The sequence below is a fragment of the Aulostomus chinensis genome, chromosome 18 (assembly GCF_037954235.1).
Source record: "Aulostomus chinensis isolate RoL2024-O1b breed Wild chromosome 18, RoL_Achi_v1.0, whole genome shotgun sequence".
Taxonomy (NCBI): Eukaryota; Metazoa; Chordata; class Actinopteri; order Syngnathiformes; family Aulostomidae; genus Aulostomus; species Aulostomus chinensis.
Window position 1 is genome coordinate 473,518 of NC_141337.1, and position 21,483 is coordinate 495,000.

The 21,483-nt window shown below is 49.6% G+C and overlaps 1 protein-coding gene across 1 annotated transcript; it reads left to right on the forward strand.

Annotated features, from left to right (window-relative positions):
• The first annotated feature begins 865 nt into the window (after window positions 1-865).
• On the forward strand, window positions 866-20,996 carry gsg1l (gsg1-like). Its single transcript, XM_086185664.1, has 5 exons — window positions 866-1,534; window positions 8,834-8,881; window positions 14,458-14,610; window positions 18,321-18,432; window positions 20,620-20,996. Exons 1-5 carry the CDS (start codon window positions 1,246-1,248, stop codon window positions 20,993-20,995), a joined length of 978 nt encoding a protein of 325 aa, XP_086041790.1. The 5' UTR covers window positions 866-1,245; the 3' UTR covers window position 20,996.
• Window positions 20,997-21,483: the final 487 nt, after the last annotated feature.

Consider the following 21,483-nt stretch of genomic DNA (forward strand, 5'->3'; position numbering starts at 1 on the left):
GACCGGCTGGAGCAGGAGTTTCTCCATGTGAGCTAATAGTTTGAGCTGATAATCATTGAACAACAGTTTCACTCACTGAAGTTACAAGAACAGAGGAACTCAGCAGGAAGGAGGGGGAGAGGGGGAGGAGAGAGAGAGTGGGAGAGGGACAGAGAGGAAAGCAAGACAGAGGGAGAGAGGGAGGAGAGAGAGTGTGAGAGGGACAGAGAGGAAAGCAAGACAGAGGGAGAGAGGGAGGAGAGAGAGTGGGAGAGGGACAGAGAGGAAAGCAAGACAGAGGGAGAGAGGGAGGAGAGAGAGTGGGAGAGGGACAGAGAGGAAAGCAAGACAGAGGGAGAGAGGGAGGAGAGAGAGTGGGAGAGGGACAGAGAGGAAAGCAAGACAGAGGGAGAGAGGGAGGAGAGAGAGAGTGGGAGAGGGAGAGAGAGGAAAGCAAGACAGAGGGAGAGAGGGAGGAGAGAGAGTGGGAGAGGGAGAGAGAGGAAAGCAAGACAGAGAGGGAGGAGAGAGAGTGGGAGAGGGAGAGAGAGGAAAGCAAGACAGAGAGGGAGGAGAGAGAGTGGGAGAGGGAGAGAGAGGAAAGCAAGACAGAGAGGGAGGAGAGAGAGTGGGAGAGGGAGAGAGAGGAAAGCAAGACAGAGAGGGAGGAGAGAGAGTGGGAGAGGGAGAGAGAGGAAAGCAAGACAGAGGGAGAGAGGGAGGAGAGCGAGTGGGAGAGGGAGAGAGAGGAAAGCAAGACAGAGGGAGAGAGGGAGGAGAGAGAGAGTGGGAGAGGGAGAGAGAGGAAAGCAAGATAGAGAGGGAGAGAGGGACGAGAGAAAGTGGGAGAGGGAGAGGCAGGGAGAGAGAGGAGGGAGAGGAAAGCCAGATAGAGAGGGAGAGAGGCAGGGACAGAGAGGAGAGAGAGGAAAGCCAGATTGAGAGGGAGAATAAGGAGAGAGGGTGAAGAGGGAGAGATAGAGCAAGAGAGAGGGAGGGGGAGGCGGGGGTCCGTCCTTTCCTCTCCAGTCTCAGACCGTCTTCCGCCGCCGGAAGGTGTCCCCTGCGTCCCCCTCCGTCCTCTGCCAGACTCTGGACCCTCGTCTCTGCCCTGAGTACCGGGACCTGGATCGGGACCTGGCGGGAACCGACAGAGACGCGCGTCCTTCCTCTATGCGTCTTTGCCGCGCCATGCCGCCGCGCCCCCGTCCGTGACGCGTCTCCGTCCGCCGCCTTCTTGAATGAACTTCGTGCGGACGCGGCACCATGAGAACGACGCGGAAATGTCGCGCGCTGCTGTCGGTGGCGCTGAACCTGGTGGCGCTGCTCTTCTCCACCACCGCCTTCATCACCACCTACTGGTGCGAGGGCACCCAGCGCGTCCCCAAGCCCAACTGCAGCAAGCAGCGGCGCCACAACTGCATCGACTACGGCGTCAACGAGACGGACCAGAGCAAGGTGCACTACAGCTGGGAGACCGGCGACGACCGCTTCCTCTTCCGCCGCTTCCACACCGGCATCTGGTACTCGTGTGAGGAGAACATCCACGAGGCAGGTGGGTCGCTCACTCCCGGTGAAGTTACCGGGGACGGGGTGTCCCCGTCACTGCAAAAGTACTATGAAGTGTACCTCAAAGCAGCAGTAGAGGAGTACTCGCACCTCCGCGTCCTGGAGGCTGGAAATCAAACTGATGAGTTAAAATCAGATCCAGCCTTCGAACTCCTGCAGCTGCTGTTGTGTTGTGTTGTAGTGTTGTTAGTGTTACTGCTGCTGTTGTGTTGTTGTTGTTGTGTTGTAGTGTTGTTAGTGTTACGGCTGCTGTTGTGTTGTTGTTGTTGTGTTGTAGTGTTGTTAGTGTTACGGCTGCTGTTGTGTTGTTGTTGTAGTGTTGTTAGTGTTACTGCTGCTGTTGTGTTGTTGTTGTTGTGTTGTAGTGTTAGTGTTACTGCTGCTGTTGTGTTGTTGTTGTAGTGTTGTTCGTGTTACTGCTGCTGTTGTGTTGTTGTTGTTGTGTTGTAGTGTTGTTAGTGTTACTGCTGCTGTTGTGTTGTTGTTGTGTTGTAGTGTTGTTAGTGTTACTGCTGCTGTTGTGTTGTTGCTGCTGCTGTTGTGTTGTTGTAGTGTTGTTAGTGTTACTGCTGCTGTTGTGTTGTAGTGTTGTTAGTGTTACTGCTGCTGTTGTGTTGTTGTTGTGTTGTAGTGTTGTTAGTGTTACTGCTGCTGTTGTGTTGTTGCTGCTGCTGTTGTGTTGTTGTAGTGTTGTTAGTGTTACTGCTGCTGTTGTGTTGTAGTGTTGTTAGTATTACTGCTGCTGTTGTGTTGTTGTGTTGTTAGTGTTACGGCTGCTGTTGTGTTGTTGTTGTAGTGTTGTTAGTGTTACTGCTGCTGTTGTGTTGTTGTTGTTGTGTTGTAGTGTTAGTGTTACTGCTGCTGTTGTGTTGTTGTTGTAGTGTTGTTAGTGTTACTGCTGCTGTTGTGTTGTTGTTGTAGTGTTGTTAGTGTTACTGCTGCTGTTGTGTTGTTGTTGTGTTGTAGTGTTGTTAGTGTTACTGCTGCTGTTGTGTTGTTGCTGCTGCTGTTGTGTTGTTGTAGTGTTGTTAGTGTTACTGCTGCTGTTGTGTTGTAGTGTTGTTCGTGTTACTGCTGCTGTTGTGTTGTTGTTGTGTTGTAGTGTTGTTAGTGTTACTGCTGCTGTTGTGTTGTTGCTGCTGCTGTTGTGTTGTTGTAGTGTTGTTAGTGTTACTGCTGCTGTTGTGTTGTAGTGTTGTTAGTATTACTGCTGCTGTTGTGTTGTTGTGTTGTAGTGTTGTTAGTGTTACTGCTGCTGTTGTGTTGTTGCTGCTGTTGCGTTGTAGTGTTGTTCGTGTTACTGCTGCTGTTGTGTTGTAGTGTTGTTAGTGTTACGGCTGCTGTTGTGTTGTTGTTGTAGTGTTGTTAGTGTTACTGCTGCTGTTGTGTTGTTGTTGTTGTGTTGTAGTGTTAGTGTTACTGCTGCTGTTGTGTTGTTGTTGTTGTGTTGTAGTGTTAGTGTTACTGCTGCTGTTGTGTTGTTGTTGTTGTGTTGTAGTGTTGTTAGTGTTACTGCTGCTGTTGTGTTGTTGTTGTGTTGTAGTGTTAGTGTTACTGCTGCTGTTGTGTTGTTGCTGCTGTTGCGTTGTAGTGTTGTTCGTGTTACGGCTGCTGTTGTGTTGTTGTTGTAGTGTTGTTAGTGTTACTGCTGCTGTTGTGTTGTTGTTGTTGTGTTGTAGTGTTAGTGTTACTGCTGCTGTTGTGTTGTTGTTGTGTTGTAGTGTTGTTAGTGTTACTGCTGCTGTTGTGTTGTTGCTGCTGCTGTTGTGTTGTTGTAGTGTTGTTAGTGTTACTGCTGCTGTTGTGTTGTAGTGTTGTTAGTGTTACTGCTGCTGTTGTGTTGTTGTTGTGTTGTAGTGTTGTTAGTGTTACTGCTGCTGTTGTGTTGTTGTTGTTGTGTTGTAGTGTTGTTAGTGTTACTGCTGCTGTTGTGTTGTTGTTGTGTTGTAGTGTTAGTGTTACTGCTGCTGTTGTGTTGTTGCTGCTGTTGCGTTGTAGTGTTGTTCGTGTTACGGCTGCTGTTGTGTTGTTGTTGTAGTGTTGTTAGTGTTACTGCTGCTGTTGTGTTGTTGTTGTTGTGTTGTAGTGTTAGTGTTACTGCTGCTGTTGTGTTGTTGTTGTGTTGTAGTGTTAGTGTTACTGCTGCTGTTGTGTTGTTGCTGCTGTTGCGTTGTAGTGTTGTTCGTGTTACTGCTGCTGTTGTGTTGTTGTTGTGTTGTAGTGTTGTTAGTGTTACTGCTGCTGTTGTGTTGTTGCTGCTGCTGTTGTGTTGTTGTAGTGTTGTTAGTGTTACTGCTGCTGTTGTGTTGTAGTGTTGTTAGTGTTACTGCTGCTGTTGTGTTGTTGTTGTGTTGTAGTGTTGTTAGTGTTACTGCTGCTGTTGTGTTGTAGTGTTGTTAGTGTTACTGCTGCTGTTGTGTTGTTGTTGCGTTGTAGTGTTGTTAGTGTTACTGCTGCTGTTGTGTTGTTGCTGCTGTTGCGTTGTAGTGTTGTTCGTGTTACTGCTGCTGTTGTGTTGTTGATGTTGTGTTGTAGTGTTGTTAGTGTTACTGCTGTTGTTGCTGTTGGTGTTATTGTTGTGTTTTCTGTGTTGTTACTGTTATGTTGTTGGGGTCGTTGTAATTGTGTTGTTGGGGTCGTTGTCGTTGTTGTTGTGATTGTTGTCGTTTACATGCTGCTAACAAGCAAAGCTGCGTCCATCATTGATGGATAATCAATGACGTGTTACGACTGTGATTAGCTTGATCCTGTTTCAGCTTTTAAAACATGTAACATTCACACAGAAGCCTGGAAACGCTTTTATCTCCAAATAAGGAGATGAGGCACCTGTTCTCTCATGATGACATCAGTGGAGGTGTTATTCTGACCCTCCTAAGCCTCCTCAGTGTGACTCGAACCTCCTCAGTGTCTCCGGGTGACCAGATAATCCACAAGGGGATGAGATAACTAACTTGTTATCATGAGGAAACCAGCCTGGTCGCCCCAGACGAGTGGACTGAGTTTCTGAGGAGTCAGACATGAGTTCTGGTTCTGAGTCCATTCTGACAACCTGAGAAATTCAACTGTTGCAGGTGGAACGCCGAGTCAGACGACTCCATTACATCAAAGACTGACTTGAATAGCAGAAGCTGTTGGTTCTGTTGGTTCTTTGATGTTTGTGTCGAATCGCCATCAGCTGCTTCTGCTCGCCACCTCGTCTGTTTGTTTGTGTTTAGATGAGTTCTGGCGGCAAGTGAGAGTAAATAAACAGTTTAGGAGATGGACTGAGATGGAAAGGGAGAGTGAGTGAGTGAGTGTGAGTGAGTGTGTGTGTAAGTGTGAGTGAGTGAATGAGTGTGTGAGTGAGTGAGTGTGTGTGTAAGTGTGAGTGAGTGAATGAGTGTGTGAGTGTGAGTGAGTGAGTGTGTGTACGCGTGCATGTGAATGGGTGAGTGAGTGAGTGTGTGTTTGCACGTGTGAGTGAGTGTGTGAGTGAGTGAGTGAGTGTGTGTGTAAGTGTGAGTGGGTGAGTGAGTGTGTGTGTGCGTGCGAGTGAGTGAGTGTGTGAGTGAGTTTGAGTGAGTGAGTGTGAGTGAGTGAGTGTGTGTGTAAGTGTGAGTGAGTGAGTGAGTGTGTGTGTGAGTGAGTGAGTGTGTGTGAGTGAGTGAGTGTGAGTGAGTGTGTGTGTGCGTGCGAGTGAGTGAGTGTGAGTGAGTGAGTGTGTGTGTAAGTGTGAGTGAGTGAGTGAGTGAGTGTGTGAGTGAGTGAGTGAGTGTGTGAGTGAGTGTGTGTGTTAGTGAGTGAGTGTGTGTGAGTGAGTGAGTGTGAGTGAGTGTGTGTGTAAGTGTGAGTGAGTGAGTGTGAGTGAGTGAGTGTGTGTGCGCGTGAATGTGAATGGGTGAGTGAGTGTGTGCGTGCACGTGTGAGTGAGTGAGTGAGTGTGAGTGAGTGTGTGTGTAAGTGTGAGTGGGTGAGTGAGTGTGTGTGTGTGTGTGCGTGCATGTGTGTGGGTGAGTGAGTGAGTGTGTGAGTGAGTGTGTGTGTAAGTGTGAGTGAGTGAGTGAGTGTGTGTGCGCGTGCATGTGAGTGGGTGAGTGAGTGAGTGTGTGTGTGCACGTGTGAGTGAGTGAGTGAGTGTGAGTGAGTGAGAGTGAGTGAGTGAGTGTGAGTGTGTGAGTGAGTGTGTGCGTGCGTGTGAGTGGGTGAGTGAGTGAGCGAGTGAGTGTGAGTGAGAGAGTGAGTGTGAGTGTGAGTGAGTGTGTGAGTGAGTGTGTGTGCGTGTGAGTGTGTGAGTGAGTGTGTGAGTGAGTGAGTGTGAGTGAGTGTGTGAGTAAGTGTGAGTGAGTGAGTGTGTGTGTGCGTGCGTGTGAGTGAGTTTGAGTGAGTGAGTGTGAGTGGGTGAGTGAGTTTGAGTGTGAGTGAGTGTGAGTGAGTGAGCGAGTGAGTGTGCGTGTGTGTGTGTGCATGAGTGAGTGAGTGAGTGAGAGTGTGGGTGAGTGAGTGAGTGAGTGAGTGTGAGTGAGTGTGTGAGTGAGTGTGAGTGGATGAGTGAGTGAGTGTGAGTGAGTGTGTGAGTGGGTGAGTGAGTGAGCGAGTGAGTGTGAGTGAGAGAGTGAGTGTGAGTGAGTGTGTGAGTGAGTGTGAGTGAGTGTGTGAGTGAGTGTGTGTGAGTGAGAGAGTGAGTGTGAGTGAGGGAGTGAGTGTGAGTGAGTGTGTGAGTGAGTGAGTGAGTGTGAGTGAGTGTGTGAGTGAGTGTGAGTGGATGAGTGAGTGAGTGTGAGTGAGTGTGTGCGTGCGTGTGAGTGGGTGAGTGAGTGAGCGAGTGAGTGTGAGTGAGAGAGTGAGTGTGAGTGAGTGTGTGAGTGAGTGTGAGTGAGTGTGTGAGTGAGTGTGTGTGCGTGTGAGTGGGTGAGTGAGTGTGTGAGTGAGTGAGTGTGAGTGAGTGTGTGAGTAAGTGTGAGTGAGTGAGTGTGTGTGTGTGCGTGCGTGTGAGTGAGTTTGAGTGAGTGAGTGTGAGTGGGTGAGTGAGTGTGTGAGTGAGTTTGAGTGTGAGTGAGTGAGTGAGTGTGAGTGAGTGAGCGAGTGAGTGTGCGTGTGTGTGTGTGCGTGAGTGAGTGAGTGAGTGAGTGAGAGTGTGGGTGAGTGAGTGTGTGTGCGTGAGTGAGTGAGTGAGTGAGAGTGTGGGTGAGTGAGTGAGTGTTACTCTAACTGCTCTCCAGAGGACAGTCTGACACTTGAACGCAGCAATTTTCAATATTTGTGTCCTCCTGTACATGGCAGCATGAAGGCTGGGCTCCATAGAACCAACTTAGAACGTTGCATCATAGTAAACCTTAGAGCTGTCGGTTCCTGAGGTTCCGACGCAGCACGTCTCTCCTCGTCTCCTCTGGTGCCTGCCAGCACAAGTGGAACCCTCCTGAGGACATGAGGAGATGCATCAGCCTTTACATTTCAGTAAAATGTCCTCATGTTTCAAAAGTAGATTGTCATGATGCAACATGCGTGTTGATATGTTGACAAGAACACGCCAGCCAGCACGCCACTGTGGGGCAGCTTGTGGTTAGATGGAGTGGACGTACCCCGTCGTGCCTGTCACCCGTCAGCCTACTCAGCACTGGTCTGACGCCGGCGCCATGCTTGTCATGTTCTGGAGCGCCTGGAGTGATGTTGGTCGATGATGGTACGGAAGCCCAGAGAGGCCAGCAGGCTCGTGTGTCTACAACCAGAAACCAAGACCCATCAGCCATCACCAGCTGCACCGGTCACACGTTACAGCGAGATGACCCATGTTATCTCGTTACGTTATTGACCTTCGTATAAATAAAGGGCCGGCGTGGCTAAGAGGTAGTGTGGTCACTCTTCGACCTGACAGACAGACGCTTCCTCTAATCACCCGCGAGGTTTTTTTGAGCAACCGGTTTCCAAGCACGCCGTTGCAAATGATGCTCTGTCACAAACCATCTGGAGCACTGGGATAAAGGTGCCAGCTGCTGTGGTGGGGAGTCTCTTCTGCGGTGAACGGTCCAGCAGCAGTTCCTGCAGACTGATCGATGGCGGACGGCACCGCCGCTTCCATCCATCCATCTCTGTTCTGCTGCTCGCCAGCCAGCCGGCGGTGAACTGAAGGACTTTCAGCACCTCAAACAACTGAAAATGATGAGGAAACACTTCAGGAGTTCTGTTGAGCCGGTCCTGGTGGGCTGGTCCTGGTAGGCGGTCCCGGTGCGTGGTCCTGGTGAGCCGACTACGGTGGGCGGTCCTGGTAGGCGGTCCTGGGTGCCGGTCCCGATGTGCAATCCTGGTAGGTGATACTGGTGAATGGTTCTGGGTGCCGGTCCCAGTGGGTGGTCCTTGCAGGCTGGCCCTGGTGGGCGGTCTGGGCGGCCTGGCCCTGGTAGCAAGTCCTAGTACGTGATCCCGGTGGGTGATGGTGCGTGCTGGTCCAGGCAAGCCGGTCTTGGTGGGCCGGCCTGCTGCAGTAGGTGGTGTTGTGGTCTGTGAGCTGCAGGGTCTCAGCGAGTTCTCAACAATGCAGCCAGGAGGACGTGGAGCTACACTGATGATTGACCTCATGTGAAGTAATACTTCACCCTCCAAGTACTCACTACCAGGAGTACTCAGCTCACTCAGGTGTTTCTGCCTCCTCCATCACTTCTTAGTGACTCCAGGATGCAGGAAGATCCAGCCACGTATATTTAGCTTGAAGCTAACAGAGACTGATGCTAACAGCAGCTAAACTGTCCACAAACATCTGGCCACCAACTCTCCAGGTGGTCTGGTAGAATCCAGGTCTCCTTGATCCAGACGGAGGATCAGGGATCCACCAACACCTGACATCAGAACGGACTAGAACTCCTCTGGTTTGGCGTTAATGTGACCAAGTGCAGATGAGTCGGTTCAGCTGACATCACCAGCAGGTGGCGCTCAGCACGTTGTCACTGTAGTGGTGAACTGAAGAGAGAAATTGAACAGGTTGTGATTCTGAGCTCTTGGTCCTGTTGACCCAGATCCACCTCATGTTGCACCTTTGCATCCCCTCTCACTCTCCGGTGCCCCCTAGTGGAGACGTTCTGATAAGTTCTGGAGAGGATCCGCCCAGTGGATGGGTCAGCAGTGTTGCACTTCAGCTGCGTTTACTCATTGAAATCTTTTCTCTTCTTCCCTCCGCTTCCTCCTGTCAATCATCGCCACCATCTTATTTTAACCTTGTTCTTCCTCTCCTTCATTCCTAGCTCATCTCACCTTGTATTCCTCACTTCTCCTCCTCTTCCCCCATCCTCTCCACCCATTCCCCTCTACCCCCCAGGTGAGAAGTGCCGGAGCTTCATTGACCTGGCCCCGGCGTCAGAGCGAGGTGAGTAATGACCATCATTAGGCGCCGCTCCCTGCTGCTCCCCACCTGTTCACCAGGCTCTGGGAAGGAGGCAGAAAAAGGAACGTATGTGTTTATTATAGAACATCTCAGGTTTCCTGTTAGTTCTCAGACACAGAAGAACATCACGCTCACATCACAACACACCTGCCAGTACGGCTCACGATCACGAGTAATCAGGAGATTGTAGCACTTGGCAGGAAATGGCGAGTCAACAGTGACGCAGATGGAGGAGCCGATGACTTTGTCCAACGAGACGGCTGACTTCCCGGCTAATAGGACGACGTCCACATTCATCAGGATGTCTCTGAGAGGAACAAACAAAGAGGAAGGGAGACCTCTAATTTTAGGCCTCTAAGGTTTTTAAGTAGAAATGTGAGTCATGATTCACCACAACGTTGACATGCAGGGTTGTGAAGACATTGAATGATTCACACGAGTGCCCGACGTCACCCTCCATGTGTTTGGCACTGGTAACACCAGTAAACACCAGAATGGTGGATGGTGGAGGTTCAGGTCTACGTCAGATCCACCAGTAAACACCAGACCGGTGGATGGTGGAGGTTCAGTTCTACGTCAGATCCACCAGTAAACACCAGACCGGTGGATGTTGGAGGTTCAGTTCTACATCAGATCCACCAGTAAACACCAGACCGGTAGATGTTGGAGGTTCAGTTCTACATCAGATCCACCAGGAAACACCAGACCGGTAGATGTTGGAGGTTCAGTTCTACATCAGATCCACCAGTAAACACCAGACTGGGGGATGGTAGAGATTCAGTTCTACATCAGATCCACCAGTAAACACCAGACCGGTAGATGTTGGAGGTTCAGTTCTACATCAGATCCACCAGTAAACACCAGACTGGTGGATGGTGGAGGTTCAGTTCTACATCAGATCCACCAGTAGACACCAGACCGGTGGATGGTGGAGGTTCAGTTCTACATCAGATCCACCAGGAAACACCAGACTGGTGGAAGGTGGAGGTTCAGTTCTACGTCAGATCCACCAGTAAACACCAGAATGGTGGATGTTGGAGGTTCAGTTCTACATCAGATCCACCAGTAAACACCAGACCGGTGGATGGTGGAGGTTCAGTTCTACGTCAGATCCACCAGTAAACACCAGACCGGTGGATGGTGGAGGTTCAGTTCTACGTCAGATCCACCAGTAAACACCAGACCGGTGGATGTTGGAGGTTCAGTTCTACATCAGATCCACCAATAAACACCAGACCGGTAGATGTTGGAGGTTCAGTTCTACATCAGATCCACCAGTAAACACCAGACTGGGGGATGGTGGAGTGGTGGAGTCTTAAAAACCTGGGTTGCTAACAAGAGTCTAGAGGAGCCTGCAGAGGTCATGGAGGTCATTAAAGGCCATCAGGGGAAACACAAGAAGCCTGAAGCCTAGTGGTGGTGACCTTGAAGTCATGTGACCATTGGCTGTTTGTTGAGGAACCTTGGAGAAGATCACTTTCTGCTGGACAACAAAAACCTCATCCCTGATGCGATCACTTCCAGGACCACATCAAAACCTGCAGTTGGTGTCAGAGCCTGTGTGAAATGCTTTGGTCAGTAAACGTTTGCTGTAGCTAGCAGGTTATTAGCACGCAGCAGTAGCAGAAGTGTCATGTGCTGTGTGGTGGTGTTGAGATGATTCTGGGTTGGCAGGTCTGTTCTGCCGTTCTGTGACAGAGATGAAAACCATCATGTGACCACCCAGGTGCCACATTTACATCGCTTTTGTACTTTAACTTCTATCAGCAGAAGTCTGTTTGATGAGGGTGGGAAGGTGACGCTCCCCACTGAGGACCGTCCATCGTCATCACACCTGAAACCTGGAGATCCTCCTCCTCTCAGCCGATGTCGTGCTGTCAGACAGATGACGCGTCCAGAATCAGCTGATGTGTTCCAGACGTTCTCGGGGCAGCGGTTGTCCTGGCGGGTCCTTTATGGACGGACGTGTTCAACATGCATTTGTTTGTCTTCTGGTTAACTTGTGTTCTTGTGTTTCTCTGCCTAACGATCAGTGAGACGTCGTTGGCAAATGTCTCAGACAGCATTTGAAAATCTCTTTCAAGTGGATGATGAGAGCAGACTGGTTCTAACAGGACGTCGAGTTTCTGTCCTGCTGCTCATGAAGGGAATATTTGAGGGAGGAAGAAGAAGAAAGGGAATATTTTGGTGCGTGTGGGCGTTGCCTCCAAATGGCTGTTTAATGCAGAGCAGGTAGTTAATAATGAAAGTTCTCTGATGGTTTCATCTGTTAATGCCATCTGGAAGAAGAGCTGGAGTGTTGCAGCAGCAGTGGCGGCGGCGGCAGCAGGTGATATGATGCATCGAGCCGGCCGACCTTGGCTCACGCACAAGGATACGGTATGTTAATGTGGCGTCCTTCAAGCCCCTCTGTGCCCGCCGCTGTGTTTTATTGCACGCAGCTGCTCCTCGGTCAGCTGAAGGAAGAAAACACTCAGGATTCTGGACAGATTGACGGAGGAGCTTCTGGGGAGAAGCCGGCTGATGGATTTGATGCAGATCTAAACGCCGGCCTGCCGGGACCCTCAACCTCACACGTCAGATCCAGCTTCTCCCCTCGTTGAAACCTCTGCAGCACTCGGCTGGTTTCTCCTTTCAGGCTGACACGGTGCCTGTGGCCTTCCTTGCCCTGGCAGACGACACTCAGGTCACAACAACCCTGAAAGTGACTCAGATGAATATTTGAGCATGTTTTTATGAACTTCCTTCGTTTCATACCGAGCTCGGGGATTTACCTTTCGTCAGGGCTGCTCCACGCCGAGCTGCACCGTTCTGTATGAAACCTTTTTTAAGCAAAACTTGATCAATATTTCAAAAACTACATGATGACAAGTTTTCCACACAGCAGCACACCGCCATGGGAATAACGCCGCCATATTCAGCATCAAGTACAGCAAATATTCTGACTCCATATACTTCTTAATTTTAATATACAGCTGACACCTGGTCTCAAACTCTTCTATGCAGCATTAAAGCTGCTCAGAGCGTCTTTGTCTCCGTCTCCTGGCAGCAAATGTTACTGCAAACACCTGGTGACCTGCGTCAGCCGCCATGTCACCTACATCAGCTTCTTCTCAGACTCTGAATTGTTTATGACATCACACGACCACGATGAAATGACTCGGCTGACTGTCAGAATTTGTAAAGTCAAGCAGAGAAGAGCTTAACGAGCCTGACGAGCGGTTTGGTGCAGCTTGAATGTAAGAGACACTCATTTGGATGGAACCCATTATTTAAGCCAGTTCTAAATCCACCTGAATGTTTTCGTGGCTGTAGCTGATTTTTTTTCTGTACGCGTGACTCGTGAACTGAAGAACAGAAGTTGAATAGAAAGTTTTTTACAACTTCATAAGGTATAATACTGTCTGGAATATTGTTTCGACTAAAAGATTAATGTCCTATTTCATTGATGGATTCACTGGTAATAAAACGAACCATCGGTTGCTGTTTCATTCCTTAGAAATGAAAATGATTAATTTCATCCTCATTTCAGCAGTGAATCATTAAAACAATAAACGTGTTAATGAGATTCCCTGAAGGTCTGAAGTCTTATTACATTCCTGACAAAACCCTGAACGACGTCTGCTGCTGCTGGAGCTGCTGCCAGGACATGGTGGAGGAGGCGGGACATCGCCAGGCTTGAAGCGGAGAGGCACCGGTTGTGGCTGAAGCGGCGGGCAGGAGATGATGAACCTGCTGATGCAAGAATTAAGGGACAAGCGTGTGAATCGTCCTCACAGCTGGTTCTAATTCCATCTTTCAGTGCTTTGTGTTGTTCTGTTATTGCTCTGAATGTCTTTGGTAGATCAGTTGACGGTCGCCTCTCCTCGCCCACAGAGACGCCAACACACAGTTACAGAGGAGTTCTGGCTGTTCGGGACCCTGTAGCGCCCCAAACCAGTTGATGCTGAAATTGAAAACTCAGCCTGGAGGTTGTGCTTGTTCCTCATTTCCATCACGACAGCCCGGTGCCGAGCGCAGCAGATAATCCTGTTTAATTCGTGAGCTTCACAGATTCGAGAGCAGCTTCGCCTCTCAGAACATGAATGTGGAGATGAGAAGAAGAAAGGAAACAGGCTGCAGTGCTGAGATGGAGTCCCTCAGGGCAAATGACAACTCCTCTCTGCTTAAAATGTTCCAGTGCAGGAAGACGCGCGGAGGGTTGTGGACCGTGTTCCTGATAACTGGAGGGTAAAAACTCCATCTATGACTGTCACACAAGCAGGTGGAGACATCAAATGCCCCTCCTCCTGGGGCCCATCAGGAACAAGCCTCCCACCGTGTTCGGGCTTCATGTCCTGCTCATCGTGGCGAGCTGCATCGTCACACAGATTTGTCAACATGTTATGCAAGGCAGATGATCAATGGTGACGTCGTGTAGCATCACTGCCTTCTGCCCGCAGGACAACAGCAAGAACAACAGGTGCCTGAAAAACAAGAAACACCCAGGAGGAGGAACGTTTTGTGCGAGGTCATGATCCTCCCTGCAGGGAGGGGCAGGGGCTGGGTGACTGAAGGTCACAGGGGTCACGGAGGAACCAACGCACCTCATTTACGCAATATTGAGGTGGTCTGTGTTGATGTGATGAGTTTTTGCTGGAGGGGGGGTTGGGGTCTTGGGTCTGCGAGGACCCTTACAGCAGACCCCCACCAGACTGATCAGTGTCATGTCCACTGGGTGATTTCTGGCAAAGCTGAGCAATTGTTGGCAGTCGCCTCATTCCAGCAGTCCCAACTGGACGGATGCTCGTTTTACATTCGACATTAACTCCTGTTTGAACGGATCGTTGGTGATGCTGAAGCTCACGGTTCCGCTCTGCTTCGTACTGAGCTGAGACGACAATATGAGGGTTCACTCAAGTCTGTTGTCCGGCAGCCGTGTCACCAGACAAGAGGGTTTCCTGCCCCAGTGCCACGTGAAAAACTCTCCAGTGTTTGACGAGTGGAAGCCCTGACCTCCAGGGCGAGCAGCTCTTTCAACAAGACCATTTCCTCCTCTGCATTTCTCAGTCAGTGTGGGAAGTGACAGCAGAGGTATCCCATATGTCACTGCTGCATTCAGTTTGATGTCTTTTCTCATCTGGCGGCGCTCCCAGACGCTGTGCGTCGTCTGAATGACAAAGCCTGTCCAAACAGACTGGCACATTCTTGTCGGAGATGTCAGTGCTGGGACTCAGTAATCCAGCTGAAGGCCGCTTGTGTCCGGGGCTGCAATTGACCCGACCGACAGGTGTGCTCCATATTATCTGACCATGCATGGGGGTTGAAGTAGCGCCACCCAATGGTCATTGAAACAGTAACAACGTTGGGTGTAGTGATGATGGGATAATGTAATGGTGCTTTAGTTCAGGCCATGATGAGCAACAGGTCCATCACCTGGAAATGTGAAAGTTAGCATTGAGGTTAGTAAAGGTGGTCAATGTTAACCCAGCTACACATTAGCTTGCTGCTAGCTTTGTGGGACGTCCAGAGGCCTCGTGTCAGATCCTGAAGATGAGTAGCGTTCGCTTGTTGTGCAGGTGTGTTGTGGCTGTCGGTGGTGTCTGAGGTTCTCTACATCCTGCTGCTGGTCGTCGGATTCAGTCTCATGTGTTTGGAGCTTTTCCACTCCAGCAACGTCATCGATGGACTCAAGTTGAACGCCTTCGCCGCTGTCTTCACTGTACTGTCTGGTAAGGTGGATGCCTGCCTGTGACACACACACACACACACACACACACATGCACGCACAACCTCAATCACAGCACCAGCTGTTGTGTTTATTGATATTGTTTGTTGTCAGTGACGTCACATGTCAGAACTAGAGCCAATCAGTGTAGTTCAGGAGGAGGAAATCATGTGACTGACATCTGCAGTGTTGTCTGATTGTCCCTGTAGCTGTTTTGTTGTCTCTCACGGCTCAGAGACGAGTCTCTTCGAAGCTGCTGCTCACCACCTGATTAGCACCAGATAGACGCAGTTAGCATCTAGCTGGTGAACGGAGTGGAGCGTTGAGCAGCTCAAGGATCCGATTTCTCCTGCTGGAGCTGGCAGAGCACCACAAGAATGAAACTCAGCTTTTACATGCATGCTGATCTCCACATGAATGAAGATGAGGATCTATAACTGCTGGTTGCTAACAAGTTCAGCATATAAAAAGTGATGATATGTCAGCGTTGCACTCACTGCCTGCTGCTGCTGCCCTCTACTGGCCAAAAACATCAGATAAACTCCCTCCCAACTCTCTCTTTTGTGGTTAGGGAGGAATACCCAAGGAGGCCAGTTTGACGGTGAGAAATGACGTAACGGTTCCGGTGTGCCTGCCCCCCCCAGGGCTGAGCCAGTATGAAAAGACTGCTAACACTACCAGCACAAAGTGTCTAACAGCAGCTTGCTACAATTTAAACTCCACAGCACTGACACATTCAGCATTCAGAGAAGCACGAAAAGCTCAAGGAGACGAATGCAGATTTGTGTGAGGTAGCACAGGGTCAGAGGTCATCCTCTGGCAGTCCTCTCTGTGTTCAATGCCAGGGATTTTTCTCCCAACTCATGTTAAACCTCTTATACAAGAAGTTGGCTCTGCCACTCTGCCGACTGCTCGCCTCCTCGGGCCTCTGAGGAACAGCGGGATTCAGTTTGAGGCACATTTAGGGTTCTTTTAAAGGTCTTTTAATCACACCGAGTAAGAAGAACTGATCTTTCCTTCAGTGACCTTCAGCAGCAATCATTGGTGTTGTAAGAGTTAATATATCGCAGCTGTGTGGCAAGTCAGTCCAGCCTTTATGAGCCAAACAGCATCCCGAAGGATGAAGCAGTACAAACAAAGTAAAAATATCACTGAATCCTGTAAAGAAATTCTACAAGTTGAAGAAATCTCCATATTATATCATGGACCGTCATCAGGACAAACACCTGCTGATCCATCATGGCCGACAGATGCTGACGACTCAGTCAAGCAGAGAAACACCAGAGCGAGAGACTCAAAGCTTTTTGAGGAAAGTTCCAAAAAGAGGATTGACACCTTAGCATGATAGCTCCACATGTGAGGAATGTCACACCCACACCTGATCACGTGACCACCTCACCCTGTCATGAGTGAATGGTGGTAAAAGAAAGTGTGGAGATTAAAACTCCACACTAACAACTCTGGAGAAGGGGGAGGAGCTTTCTCAGCTCAGCCTCCGTCTGTGAGCGAGGATTAAGGGTTAGCTTAAAGTTAGCTTGCACCCGCTCCTCAGTGCTGGGGCAACCAAGCATCCAATCACACCATTCGTGGAAGCGGCGAGTACGAGCTAATCGAGAGAAGCAGAGCAGGAGGGGTTTTCCCGGAATTCTGATGGGGGAAAAAATAATGCAGATGAGACGTGTTCCATCCGGAACCATGAGGGTGGAGTTCTTGCTTGACAGACTGGTCCTTCAGCCAATCAAGTCAAGTCAGGTTTATTCGTGTCACCAAACCCCAACCAAAGTTCTGTCCTGACTCTTTACTAGTAGAGCAGGTCCAGCACCTCCCTCCTGTGAGAGGAAGGAGGAGAGACTGATGGACAGAGACAAAGACAGAGAATGGAGGAAGACAGAGAGACAGAAGGAGAGAGAGGGACAGAGATAAAGAGGGACAGACAGGAGGAGAGACTGATGGATAGAGACAAAGACAGAGAATGGAGGAAGACAGAGAGACAGAAGGAAAGAGAGGGACAGATAAAGAGAGAGAGAAAGGAGGAGAGACTGATGGACAGAGATAAAGACAGAGAATGGAGGAGGACAGAGAGACAGAAGGAAAGAGGGACAGAGATAAAGAGAGAGGAAGGAGGAGAGACTGATGGACAGACGGGGACGTGAGCAGGTGGAGCTATTGGTAGGTGGAACCTCTTCAGGTCTGGAGCCTCCTCCAGCAGCACCAGGATCTGGGATGAGGGGAGAAGAAGAGGAGTTAGTAACACGTCTGAGGACAGGAGGAGGAGAGAGAAGCCCAGTGCATCATGGGAGATCCCAGCAGTCTGAGCCTAGAGCAGCAGATCTAAGGGCCAGCCTAAGCAGTCCTGACTATAAGCCTGATCAACAAGGAGGTCTTAAGTCTGCTCTTAAACCTAGAGAGGGGGTCTGGGTCCTGGACTGAAACTGGGAGACGGTTCCACAGGAGGGGAGCCTGATAGCTGAAGGCTCTGGAAGTGACAAAAGCAGAGACTAGTTTTTCTGCATCTTCTTGACACAGGATGTCTGATCTTAAGCCTGGTTTATGCTTCTGCGTCACGGCGATGGCATGGACCCTTCGCTGTCATTGAGCATTCGAAGTTCTGCATCGAGGGAACACGTTGCTCTGCAAGTCCCCGCCAAGCCGCTAGGGGGTGTGGCTGTGTCTTTGTATGGTTTCGGGGGGCTCTTGTCAGATTCCAAAATAAAACTATTAAATTACTATGAATGAATATAGGATTACTATTATAAAGCCCAGTGCTTTTCTTTGAACGACTGTCTGCGTCCATGAATCAAACTGTAAACTTTGAACACTACAAACATGACTTCTTGTGGCCATTTTCTTCCGGAGACGCACATATATGTCGCGGGGGTTCTTCCGCCTCTTCATGCATTCCGCAGCCTTCTCTGAGCGGACCAATCACAGTCCTGGATGTTCATGTCACAATGCATCGACGCGACACGCAGGCAGGATTTTTTGGAGGTCCACGTCAGGCTACGGCGCAGGGTCCGCGTCGATGGTGTACAGTAGGTACGGCGTTTTTATGACTAAACTTCAGATAACCAAATGTGATCTCTCTCTCTCTCTCACACACTCTATGGCTGTTTGATTCATTAATTACATCATCACCTGAGATGGACGGGAGGCTCACAGCCGGCTGGTTAAATTAGTCGATGTTCTTTGATGAGTCACTGGGTCAGTTTGTGCATTCTGGTTGTGTAACGGAAGCTGTGGTGATTTCCAACATTTCCAACATGCTTGCTGGTGATATTGGAGGCCGAGGGCTGCTGCTCTGTCATAAACTCTCTCCTGAGGGGGTTCGTCCTCTGGGGGCACAGAGGAGCGACGACGACCAAAAAAAACCCATTTTGGTGGATGAAGGTCAAAGTGCACGGTCACTGAGTGCTCACTGCCTTTCTAAACCTCAAGTGAAAATTCCTGCAGTTGAACATTTTTCAAATAGAATATCAACTTGACCTTTTATTTTCATTTGTTTGACCAAGTGAGAATGCTGCTTTTGCTAAGGAGGGCATGAGCTGCTGCACAGCCTCCTCACGGTCCAGCAGCAGCTGCCTCGGCTGGGAAGAAGCACTTTTGTTGTTTGGGTGTTTGTTTAGTGGAAACAATGACAGGTCCTCACTGGCTGACAGGTCGGAGGCATTTACCAATGAGTCTGTGTGTGTGTGTGTGTGTGTGTGTGTGTCACAGGTCTGTTGGGTATGGTGGCCCACATGATGTACACTCAAGTGTTCCAGATTACAGTCAGTCTGGGTCCTGAAGACTGGAGGCCTCATAGCTGGGACTACGGATGGTCCTTCTGGTCAGTACAAGTCAGTCAGACACACACACACACACACACACACACACACACACACACACACACACACACACACGTGGTGATTTGAGAGCCAATAATAATCAGGGTATTGATGAAAGTGGAATTCCTTGAAGGAGACAGTCATTCATGTGAATTCATCGAGGTTTCAACGAGGATCATTGAGTAATGTACGAATGTACTGTACTCTTATTGTTAAAGGAGTACTTCAACTAGAAAGTGTATTTCACCCTCCAAGTACTCACTACCAGGAGTACTCAGCTCACTAAGATGTTTCTGCCTCCTCCATCACTTCTTAGTGACTCCAGGATGCAGGAAGATCCAGCCACGTGTATTTAGCTTGAAGCTAACAGAGACTGATGCTAACAGCAGCTAAACTGTCCACAAACGTCTGGTCACCACCTCTCCAGGTGGTCTGGTAGAATCCAGGTCTCCTTGATCCAGACGAGGATCAGGGATCCACCAACACCTGGACTGGATGACTAAAAACAGCAAAACAGTCCAAAATTGTTGAGTTAGTTTTTATGTCCAGTCAAAGTGTGGGTGGATCAGTGGTCATCCAGCTGGATTAAGACGACCTGGATTCTACCAGCTGACCTAGAGAGATTTGGAAGTATCACTTTAAAGAAGAATGAAAGGAGGCGGAGCAGTGAAGCAGGACACCAACTCCATCAGGATGTATGAAAAGAGTAATTGTGTGATAGATTGTTATCGTCAACAAAAAGAATAAAACAGCATTTTTCAATACCATCCATTTTACCTTTTTTCATGCAGAACTTCAACTTCACACTTTCATTAACTCACCAAAAAACAATGGTTGTTTGGCGAGTTACATTTTTTGGTTTAGCTGTCAGTCTCAATTAGCTTCGAGCTAAATACACGGGGCCAGCTCCTTCTGCATGTGGAGTCCACTGATGCAGGAGGAAGAGATTGTCTTTGAGGGTCAAGATTCTTATTGGGGAGGAGTCAAGTCAGGTCAGGGTTATCAGTGTGGCACCAAAGTTCTGTCCTGACTCTGTCCAAGTAGAGCAGGTCCAGCACCTCCCTCCCTCAATGAACCTCCACCCAACAATTCTCCATCAGCAGCACATCCTGCAACAGCAGCCACCAGAACCTTCCTTTACCAGCAGGAAGGTGGAGCAGATCCAGGATCAGTGGGGATGGAGAGAGAGAAGGAGAGCAGGACAGAGACAAAGACAGAGAATGGAGGAAGACAGAGAGACAGAAGGAAAGAGAGGGACAGAGATAAAGAGGGAGAGACAGGAGGAGAGACCGATGGACAGAGACAAAGACAGAGAATGGAGGAAGACAGAGAGACAGAAGGAAAGAGAGGGACAGAGATAAAGAGAGAGAAAGGAGGAGAGACTGATGGACAGACGGGAACGTGAGCAGGTGGAGCTACGGGTGGCAGCTGGAGCCTCTTCAGGTCTGGAGCCTCCTCCAGCAGCACCAGGATCTGGGATGAGGGGAGAAGAAGAGGAGTTGGGAACACGTATGAGGACAGGAGGAGGAGAGAGAAGCCCAGTGCATCATGGGAGATCCCAGCAGTCTGAGCCGAGAGCAGCAGATCTAAGGGCCACCCTAAGCAGTCCTGACTATAAGCCTGATCAACAAGGAAGGTCTTAAGTCTGCTCTTAAACCTAGAGAGGGGGTCTGGGTCCTGGACCGAGTACTTGAAAAGCAGAAATCACTTTAGTTTTAAGAACATTGACACTGACATATTTATCCTCTTGATTTAAAATTAGAGAACCAGTCAAATTTTCTTTATTCAGATAAAGAAGTTCTTCCACATCAATCAAGGACGTGGTCTTGGTTTCAAGCTTCAGCAACAGTCAGATTGTGTCTGGTCCGGATGGTGTGTTTTTGGAGATTAAGAGTGATGGATGGCACCAGTCGTCGAGGGTTCCAGCGCCGCCTGTTCAGATGTTCCCTTGACGTTCTCCTGATGTGTTCTGCTCTGCACCGAGAGACTTCCACTTATCTGCCTATTTTCTGTTCAATTCCTTGTAGAGCCCGAATACACACTACCAGTCATTGTTCTAAGCTAACTAGCATGTGGGTCTCAGCTCCCCAGAGGAGGGTCTCAGTTGCTTCTGTCTCTGGTGATGAAAGTGGGCGTGTCCCTTCAACTTTCCCTCCATCAGTAACATGGCTTCCTCTCTCCTCTCCCAGCATGGCGTGGGGGTCCTTCACCTGCTGCATGGCAGCCTCCGTCACGACCCTCAACTCTTACACCAAAACAGTGATTGAGTTCCGCCACAAGCGTAAGCTGTTCGAGCAGGGTCTGCGCGAGGAGCAGAACTACCTGGACCAGGAGGCCTTCCACTATTTTCGGGACCGCTCCCTCCAGTCCATCTCCAGCACCGTGGAGGTCTACCCTGGCCACGGTGGCATGAGCGGAACCAGAGCTGGGCTTGTTGTGGGGGGGCCTGGTACTGGGCCAGGACCAAGTCTCAGTTCCGGTCCAGGACGAGGCAAGATTAGAGCTACATCAGCCTCCATAGACCTGGGGGAGAACACGGACTCACTGGGGGAAGAGCAGTGCTGAGGCTCAGAAGGATGGAGGGTCGGGGTGGGGGTGGGGGGGGTGGGGGATAGGTCCTGGACCTGAACCGAGCCCCTGAACATCACAGCTGATGAGAAGATTGTCCACAGACTTGAAAATAAAATACCGTAGCAAAACAGAAGCAAGCTAGACTATCGTCTCGATGTCTGACATGAAAGCAGGATCCAGTGTGGGATCTTTGAGATCTGTGTTTAAAGGTGCTATGTGTAGGATTTTAAAGTGATTCAAGGACTTTAAAACTGAACCTGCAACAGGATTTAACTTATGATTTCAGTCTGGCCTTCACTGCTGTAGGAACTGCTGAAAACAGGGAGGATCTAAAGCTCCGGTTTGGTTCATGGCTCTCAGTGAGGGGCGGATTCAGCCTGACGGGCCTGGGGACAGGAAGCAGGAAGCAGGAAGTCGGAATGCTACACATAGCACTTTGTGTCTGAGTTGTTCTCTATTTATGACGCTGAATGTGGAAACTA